Consider the following 10,000-nt stretch of genomic DNA (forward strand, 5'->3'; position numbering starts at 1 on the left):
AACAGCAACACGGAGGTCATGTCTGAGTGACTTTGCGGCTCCCCTCCATTTTCCCGCTGTGCCTTTGCGAGGACGTGCTCATTCAGGTACTCGAGGTGGCGGATGGGGAGCTGGTCCAAGAACTTGACAATCTTGACTGCGAGTCGCCGTTTCTTACGGAGCATTTCTACCGTCGCCTGTGCTTGGAAGATTTCTTCACACGACACTTTGTGCTTCCGCGACAAACTGTAAAGAAGGGCCTCTTTCTCTGTCATGAGGAAGTCGTTAAGGTAGGCCTTCTGCCGCTTGAAAGACTGCCACGCTGCAGTGCCCTGTGTGCCCAGGCGCAGGCCTGGGAACCGCTTGAGGCCCTTGGCACGCCGCCACACCTTTTTGAATATCGCGAAATTCCTTCGGCAAACTGTTTTCATGACGTAGCGGCGAATGTTTCTGCTGACATTCTTTTCCATAAACTGTTCAAGAATTTCTTCCTTCTCTTGAATGGAATGTGTTGAAAGATTGACCTTGGGGAACAAAGGAGCTCGGCAGCAGTGGAATTCTTGACTGTAAGTCTTGTCTTTGAGTGGGCAGTCAGAGACCATTTCCTGCATCCACAGAGTGCGGCTCACATCCTGACTCCGCCTCCACGCCGCCTTCTCGTGCCCCTCCTCTTCGCTACCATCACTGAATTCGCCGGCAAGTCTGTTAAGCAGCTTGAAGTCCACCTCCTTCTCTGGTGATGTCTGGCTTTTCTTTGTTATATTATCATCACTGGCACCACCGCACTCGCCGTCTTCAACCGAACTGGACTCCTCGCCATCTGAGGAATACTCAGTGGGACTCAAGCGGGCCTCATTCTCAGCATCACTGTCGTCCTCCTCATCCCAAGAAGCGTCATTCGTTTCACACTCATCATCCTCCACGTCTGAGAGGTGGCAGTGCATTCTCTCGTCGTCGGAGAACTCAAGGCTGGCGTGTGACTTGTCGTCAGGGATGTAATACTCGTCCTCGTCGTCTTCTTCGTTGCTTGAGTTACCGTCTTGTCCCTTCATCCCAGGCACGCTCCCTTCCACGCGGTCATTCTGGTGGGTGAGAGTTTGGGGGTGTTTGAGCACGTGCTCCACCGTCACCTTTCCGTTGTAAATCGCTTCCATGGTGTTCAGCAGAGTCTCTGGGGCCTGTGCGTGAAGCGTGACAGCGCTACTCACAAACTTCTTCGCCATCTTTATCTCTTCAATTGCTGCCTTACATTTTTGGATTTCGTCTTCATTATTTGACCGGTTCTCTTCGTTTTCCTGAACTTCGTCACATTGTTCGTCTTTTGTTTCATTAACGTTTCCTTCTTCCATCTGGTCGTCATCGCCTCGACCTTCCTCGTCATCCTCATCATCACTCCAGTTTTCAAACTCGTCCTTCTCCGCTGCTTTGTGTAAATAGACTTTCTTATCCATGCCCCGCTTGAAGTAGCGATGCACGATGCCCTGCATGGCGTAGTGCGTCTTGCGCATGACGGCCTCCTGTTTCTTGTGGCTCTTGCCCTTCATTCTAAAGTACATGCGTCTCAGGAAGGCCTTGACGATGTATATCACATGTTGCACCACCATTTTGTTGGGGAAGGTCAGCTGTGCCAGGATATCATCGTGTGACTTTTGCAAGTGATTAAGGCGCGTGAGGGCGGCGAGAAATTTCTTGGGGCAGGTGTTGTCTAGTGAAGTGTATTCGCTACTATCCAATTTAAAGTTACCGACAGGAGGGTTGGGTTTGTCCTGGAGTTCGTTTTCCATCTCCTCTGGCGTGGCCTCAACACCGGCCATGACGGCGCCCCAGGCCTGCTCATCAAAGAAGCAATATTTGTCCAGCCACTCCGTTACCCAGTCAATCTTAGAAATTTCAATGTGTTCTTCATCCTCGTTCTCAGAGTCACATGTCTGAGGTGCGCTGTATTTGAAGGACTGATTTTGTTCCGGCCCCTTCAAGGACTCAGTGTTCCGTCCCTCTGTCACTACTTTCTGTAGGGCAGCCAGACAACAGGAAATGTTAAGAAAGAGTGAGACATGTATTCATATAAACTTGCATGTGGTGATGAACCATCTATCTCAATATGTCAGTCAGCTGTCCAGTCAGTCACTCTGTTAATCTACTCCTTCATTAACTTATTCGTATATTCATTCATTAAGACAGTGAATCAATTACTTTATCTATTGGTTTTCTTTCTATCCGTTTGTGTATCTGTCTATCTATGTATCTGTTTTTCTTATCCATCTATCTATCTATCTCTATCTATTTACCTTTCTATTAATCAATCAATATATCAATCAATACTCGTATATCAAATCTCTCTACGTATTTGTCTGTGTATCTATCTGTCAGTATCTTCTTACATTTTTATTCTATCTTGATCTTATCTATCTATCTTTCTATCTATCTATGTATCTATTTATATATCTCTCTACCTATTTATCTATTAGTCAATCAACCAATTAATCTATTTATCTACTTATCTATCTAATTATCTCTCGGTCTATCAGTCTACCTATCTATTTATCTGTCTGTCTATCTATCCATCTACCAATCATTTAACTCACCAATCTGGGTGTATCTTTCTATTTATCTATATGTTCATCTATCAATCAACCTATACATTTGTGAGTCTATCTATCAAGCAATCCAACAATCACGCAGTGTATCCATCTTAACAGACTCTCTCTCTCAAGAAGAAACCTGCAAGACGGTCATCTGAGGCAACACAGTCTGTGGTGTATACTCGTACTTACTCGTGCCTGTGTTTTCTTGCCACTCAGGCGACGCAGTGCGGCCAGACGCCTCTCTTTGGCTCGCGCGGCTCTTACTTCCTTCACGGATTCTGCTCTCTTGTACTCCATGTCTGTGTATTCCTCAGGACAAATCTCGGTGCTGTTCTCACACATCAGTGGAGTGTTTCTCTTGAAATCCTTGTGCCCAATGGATCACAGGGGGTGGGTAAACCTGAAGGCTGGAGTTTTTGCCAGTAGGTATATCAACTTTGTATTTGGGATCGTCTGTCGCAGCCGAAAATCAGCTTCGAGTTAGGTGGCAAGCAGACTCAGGAAGACGGTTGCTGATTGGTGCTAGCGCCCGAGACCCCAGGAAAACGTCCGCTGATTGGTGAAGTGCTTGAATTGGACTGAGTTATTGTGCTTTTGCTTCTTCTTCTTCTTCTTCTTCCTCTTCTTCTTCTTCTTCTTCTTATATATATATATATATATATATATATATATATATATATATATATATATATATATATATATATATATATATATATATATATATATATATATATATATATATATATATATATATATATATATATATATCTATATATATATATCTATATATATATACACACACACACACACACACATACAACCTCCCTCTTGGAAAAGTTCGTTACAGGAAGCAGGCAGGGATAGTCAGACTTTACCATAGAAAGGGATGAATGATTGAGAGTACTGGTTAACTCTGGCATTGCAGACGTTAACACAACAGAAATGAGACCACGAAGAGAGTGTTATGCAGGAAGGTCGCGGGAGGATGGGAGGCAAGCATCTAGCAAGATCAGAAGACCAGTTAATTTTAAAAGAGGGGTAAAACATAGCCAGAAATGCAACGCTGTGGTGATAAGAGAGGCTAAAGAGAGTCAGTTAGAGGAGAAGAGTTCATTACACGAAATGATTTTCGTTCCACCCTGTCTAATTGTCTGTCTGTCTGTGTGTGTCTTGTTGTTGCTCCTGCTGCACTTGATGTGTTTTGTTTTTGTTAATATTGTTGTTGTTGTCGTTGTTGTTGTTGTTGTTGTTGTTGTTGTTGTTGTTGTTGCTGAAGCTTCAGCTGCATTTGCTGTTTGTTTTGTTATTGTTTTTGTTGTCATTGTTGTTGTTGTTGTTGTTGTTGTTAATGTTGTTTGTTGTTGTTGTTGTTGTTGTTGTTGTTATTGTTGTTATTGTAACATGGAATGAGGACATGGTACTAAAGAAAACATGACGTAATAACTAGCTGAAGAAATGTGCTTAGCTGATCTAATTATACGTGCATATTCGGTCAGTTATTCACCAACACACACACACACACACACACACACACACACACACACACACACACACACACACACACACACACACACACACACACACACACACACACACACACACACACACACACACAGGTAAAAAAAATCTGTTACAATGTCATTTCATTAGTCATTTTCAGTTATTGGTGTGTGACGCTTTGTTCTTGTTTGTATGCTTAGTGTTTCATGTCGATCATTTAACAGAAGGAAGACAATCACCAACATCTACGTATCTCTTGTTGATTTTTCTCCATGTTCGGCGATGAGGAGACTGGCCAGCGAATAATATAAAAATGATAATATTCTTCCCACTTAAGGATTAATATATATGTATGTAATTATATTAGAGAAAATGAAAATAAGTTAGAATGTAAATAAGTTTTTAAATAAGTGAATAAATGATATAAAGGAGGCAAATATAAGTCAAAGATACTTTGACACTTGCAATGTATGAGAAGAGACACATTAAGGCATTACATTATAACTGACAATCATCATTATCGTTATATCTTAATGAACATTTCATTATGCACATTATACAACGTTTGCTCCTTTTTTGGCTATAATGTTTGATAATGTTTGTTGCATTACTCTCTCTCTCTCTCTCTCTCTCTCTCTCTCTCTCTCTCTCTCTCTCTCTCTCTCTCTCTCTCTCTCTCTCTCTCTCTCTCTCTCTCTTTTATTTATACTTGATACAGTTTAGTTTGACAGAGTCTGCTGTTATGCACATTTATATGCAATCCACAACACTTTTACAGGCTAAAGGCAACATATCTAGTGTTTCCTATCTAAAAGCCTAACTCTGTTGGCATGCTCCTTTTCTTATGTCGGCAGCCAGGCGTTCACGAGCTCCTTGAACTGCTGGACAGTTATGCCGGCCAGACGTGGCTCTGTGGGGACTTGGGAGACGGCCCTGGTGGCCACCTGGGCCCGCCGGGAGGCCTGCCAGAGTGCTTGTAGGTGAGGCACTCGTTGCTGATGCACCTTAAACATCACAGTGAGGCTTCTACGCCAAGACGGTGCTGGAAGCTGCCGAGTCGTGGTTCCTGCTGGGCGCTGCTGTCCTTGATCAGCCTCACCGCACGGCTGTGGACCTTATCGAAGAGGCTTATTCGCAGCGCCGCCCCATGCAAGGCTGGAGTACTCAAGGGACGAGCGGACCTATATCTCTCTCTCTCTCTCTCTCTCTCTCTCTCTCTCTCTCTCTCTCTCTCTCTCTCTCTCTCTCTCTCTTCTTGTTTATAAGAAAGAAAAGACCTCCATACATTATGTTAACATTTAACTGTATAGTTTATCTTTATATATATATATATATATATATATATATATATATATATATATATATATATATATATATATATATATATATATATATATATATATATATATAGGGTGCGTACAGTATTTTTTTCATTTTTAGGGCCACAAAAAAGTCACAATTTTGTTGCAAATGCAATTATTGCAAAAAAGAAAACAGGCTCTGTATCAGCACACTTCTGGTGTCCCGTTACTCGATGAATTCGCTCTTGGCATCAATGACGTCCTCAACACGCCCTGGAAACCTGGCACAGGCCTTCTTCACGACCTACTTTCAGAGACTGGCGAAGACGACCTTGATTCGACTGATCAGATCATCCTTACTCTTGCATGGGGCGCGGTTAGTACCTCGTTCAACAGCGCCCCATACAAAATAGTCCATAGGGTTGAGGTCAGGTGAGTTAGGGGGCCACACATCAGGGGCAACAAAGTCAAAGAAATTGTCAGCCATTTCTGAGATTTTCGAGAGGTGTGACATGGTGCCGAGTCCTGTTGCCACACGTAGGGTCTACCAGCAGCTACTTCCTCAATCCATGGCTTCACATGGGTCTGTACGACTTCAATGGACACTTCGGAGCTCCTGAGCCACTGGGGAAAGAAGAACGGGAGCATGACGTGGCCCTCGCGGCAGACTACCCCAAACACCATGACAGTTGCAGGAAACTTGCATGCCTTTCATGCCTCTTGGCACATCCTTGGGACAGACAGCCAACCACCTGTTGTTCTGAGAGTTGTGGGTCTGGTCCTGGCAGAAGTTCTTTTCGTCTGAAAAGAACCAGGACATGTCGTTCTCCAGAGGGAACTTCAGTTTGTTGAGCATCTTGCTCTACTTGAAGCGGTCCTCCTGCATCTTTGCGGAGAGGAGTTGACCCTTACCAACTTGTATGACTTGTATCTGATATATTCATGCAAACACTTCCTTACGGTGCCCTCAGACACTTGCAGCTCTCTGGCAATGGACCTCATGGACCGGCTGGGGTCTTCATCAACCATGGCTCGCAATTGTGTGACAAATTCGGCGTCCCTGGCGGTGTCCGATCGTCGAGAATGATGTTTCCTCTCGGCAGCACCTTCACAATCGTAGTCAGAAGAAATCAACTCCCTTGTGACGGTTCTGACGAGCTGTTCAGTCACTTTTAGCAGTTCTGAAATCTTGCTTCTGCTGTGTCCGCGTTGGGGCCTGGGTGTAGGTGTGATGGGGGAGGGTGGGGGTTGGTGTAGGTGTGTGTGTGTGTGTGTGTGTGTGTGTGTGTGTGTGTGTGTGTGTTGTGTATGTGCATGCGTGGATGTACGTAGGTGTGTGTGTGTGTGTGTGTGTGTGTGTGTGTGTGTGTGTGTGTGTGTGTGTGTGTGTGTGTGTGTGTGTGTGTAGCGTGTGGTTTGTGTGCATAGGGAAAAAAACAAAAACAGAAAAAATTTCCGCCGTAGGATTGTATAAGAGAACGAGGAACATGATATGATTTTCGTGTTTTAATCTTTTCATTTCCAGTTATTCCTTCTCTTCTTTCTTTTCCTTCGTCATAATTTTCATCATTATCATTCAACATAATTGTTCCTTCCATATATAATAAAGATTTATGTATATCGAATATTAAGGTAGTTAGACGTGTTGAGGTATATATGATTCTATACACATAATATATATATATATATATATATATATATATATATATATATATATATATATATATATATATATATATATATATATATATATATATATATATATATATATATATATATATATATATTATTATTATTATTATTATTATTATTATTATTATTATTATTATTATTTTACTGTATCTCAATTTTAGTTGACTTTAATAATTTTAGTTACTTTTAATATTTTACTCTAGCACAGTTCTCATGCCTTTTCATCATTTTGTAGCGGCGCCTTGAAACAGAGGAAGAGAGAATAAGAGGCTAATTTTCTCCTCTTAAGGCTACATCATACAAGTGACTGCAGTACAAACACATCTAAATAATATATAGACAAAACCATCCAGCATTCAGTAGCCCCATCGCGCTGGTCAGTAGAGGACCCGAGGCCACCAGACGCAGCGGAACCTTTCTGGGTCGTAACGTGATGACCCGGGGGACGTAAATAGGTGAGTATCCGGTGTGAGTGTCAGAATAATCCAATACTTACTTAAAGGTCAGGGAAATTGAGCACACCAGACACGCTCCACAGGACACAAGCTCTCGTCCTTCACCTCTATTCATTTCAGCCAGACGACGCGAGGAGGAAAGTGCGGGAGACTGGAACGAAGCGACTGCAGTGTTTTGAAGGATGAGTATGAAGATTCTTTGTCTTTTTATTTATTTATTTATTTATTTATTTATTTATTTATTTATTCATTTATTTTATTTATTTATTTATCTATTTATTATTATTATTATTTTTTTATTTGTGGTGTGGGTTTGTGCTTCTAAGGTGAAGGGTCTGCTTGTCTTCTTTCTGAGATTTACACAATAATCTTTGAAGCAATACTCACATAAATGGGCACTGAATATTTAGTAAAGCTTCCCAAAGATTTACACTGTCATTGTTCAAGCAATGCTCACCAGAGTGGGGACAACATTTAGTAAAGTTTCCCAAGTGTAGGCAGTTTGATGTTTACTTAGTAAAACCACCGCGGGTTACTGAAATAAAATGGTTCTCTCATAAGAGCGCAATGATGATTAATTTTGGCTCTTTCTCTATTTTCTTTTTTTCTTTTTTTTTTCTTTTTTTTTTTTTTTAATGATAATGCATGGCGTTAGCTACAGCATCATTATGGACACACTCTTCAAGACCCCCATTATTGTCGTAGGGAAAGTACTTACAGAACACCAAATCCGAACTGTGGCCTCGGTATTTCGTGTTACTGGCCAGTGTTCAGTTATATGATGCTGCAAAGGGTCTTCGGGTCCTCCAGGCTCAATTCCCTAACCTTGCTTTATACTCTCACTCTCCCTTCTTACAAGCAGAAAGTGAGTCCATTGCAATATGAAAAAGGATATAAAAAAGGTGCCAGATTATGAAAAAATGCAGGTGTAGTGTAGATTGTTACTAATATTGTACCGAAATTAATTGTTCATACATATTTTGAAACTTTTAAAGCATTCTGTACATTTAACCGTGTTCTTTTATATTTGACAGTGCCGCCGAAGTCCCGAGTGGCTTCGAGACAAGGAAGAGAAGCCACGCGACTCACTTCAGCCAGTCAGTCAGTGGTCAGTGGTGTCAGCTTCGTTGTGGTGTACGTGTGAGTCTTCTGTGTTTTCTTGGACGCTTATTTGGGCTCTAGGTGAACCAAGACTCTCCCAAAGCTTGTCCACAGTGGTCAGCAGGTATGTTAACTTGGTAATAAGTGTATTTGGACATATACTGCTAGTGAAACTGGTGTGTCGTTCCTCGCTAGGCTAGTAGGAAGCAAGTGGTTGAGGAATCACAGTTGCCAGACCATTAATAACTAACATTTTCTTAATTTTGCATAGTTATCAGTTTTTTTGTATTTCATATGACTATCTAGGACGTAAGTGTTTCCAGTGCCATGAATCTAAAGGAATGGTGCTTGAAATGGCTGAGGGACACGAAAATAGGCTTGAGTGTTGGCGGGAGTGCGCAGTGCGTTTACTGTCTAGGCGTCTCTGCTCCCTCACCACACACCCCGCCGCTGTCACAACATTCCCAGGTATATTACACTTGTTTCTTGAATGTTTACCGTAAAGTCTGCAATCAGGAATCATCGCAAACATTAACCATGGTAGTCTTTCTGATCACCAGCACATCCTCTGCCGTTCCACCTTCTACCACTCCGATATTATCTTCCACTTCCTTGTCGCTGTTTGTTCCTCCATCACTTTCATAACCATCATCAACTGCCTTTCCCTCATCAGCACATCCTTCACCTCCACCACATCAACTCACTCCGATTCATCATCAACTCATCCATACTAGGAATCATGTGGGGAGCCAAGAGTGAGAGAGCTGAGGTGAATAAACACTCGTTACTAGAATCACTGTTCATCTCATTAAATTGAGAGTGACTTACCTTGTTGCCATGAGTTTATCTTTACCCCCACCAGCCACACCCCAACCCAGCCTCCCCAGCCTTACCTCCCCTAGTCTCACCTCCCCAGCGCCATCTTTCCAGCTTCCTGTTCCTAGCTTCGCTTCCCTAGCCTCACCTTCCCAGCCTTCCCTAGCCTCACCTCCTCAGTCTAACCTCCACAACCCTGTCTTTCTAGCCCCGCCTCTTCTCTTGCCATGCCACCCACCCCCCAGCTTCTCTACTCCCCAACTTTAGTAGTAACGACCCCCGCACGCCCCGTAATTGCACAAGTCATTACCGTGTGTGTGTGTGTGTGTGTGTGTGTGTGTCCACGAGGCGGCCAGGAAGCAGCATTAGTATTGGCCTTTAGGTATTTACATTGACTTATTTTAAAGTGAATATCAGGCATCTCAGTTATACTTTGGGTGGGATTAGGTTAGCGGATGTTAACTGGTTGTTTGTCTGTCTGTTTGTCTATCTTTTGATTTGTCTTTGTGTTGATACATCAATGTCATTTTTTTTTCTATTTACCTCAGTTTTATTTTATCTGTCTTTCTAT

General features: G+C 42.4%; 2 protein-coding genes and 1 long non-coding RNA gene across 3 annotated transcripts in view; 2 read left to right on the top strand and 1 right to left on the bottom strand.

Annotated features, from left to right (window-relative positions):
- LOC135094669 (uncharacterized) overlaps positions 1-3,064 on the bottom strand; it is a 5,022-nt gene extending 1,958 nt beyond the window's left edge. The window contains exons 1-2 of the mRNA XM_063994972.1: positions 2,754-3,064; positions 1-1,988 (exon numbers count right to left, since the gene is read on the bottom strand). The exon at positions 1-1,988 is cut by the window's left edge and continues 1,958 nt beyond it. Coding sequence (XP_063851042.1) covers positions 1-1,988; positions 2,754-2,906 — 2,141 coding nt within the window. The 5' untranslated portion in view covers positions 2,907-3,064. The remainder of the gene's footprint in view (positions 1,989-2,753) is intronic.
- LOC135094671 (uncharacterized) overlaps positions 1-8,524 on the top strand; it is a 9,747-nt gene extending 1,223 nt beyond the window's left edge. Inside the window, exons 2-3 of the long non-coding RNA XR_010263907.1 lie at positions 7,293-7,512; positions 7,633-8,524. This is a non-coding gene — a long non-coding RNA (uncharacterized LOC135094671). The remainder of the gene's footprint in view (positions 1-7,292; positions 7,513-7,632) is intronic.
- Positions 8,525-8,550: 26 nt separating this feature from the next.
- LOC135094670 (uncharacterized) overlaps positions 8,551-10,000 on the top strand; it is a 15,882-nt gene continuing 14,432 nt past the window's right edge. Inside the window, exon 1 of the mRNA XM_063994973.1 lies at positions 8,551-8,737. The gene's annotated coding sequence lies outside the window, so the exon portion shown is untranslated. The remainder of the gene's footprint in view (positions 8,738-10,000) is intronic.

Source organism: Scylla paramamosain, chromosome 46, assembly GCF_035594125.1.
Source record: "Scylla paramamosain isolate STU-SP2022 chromosome 46, ASM3559412v1, whole genome shotgun sequence".
In the NCBI taxonomy this organism is placed as follows: Eukaryota; Metazoa; Arthropoda; class Malacostraca; order Decapoda; family Portunidae; genus Scylla; species Scylla paramamosain.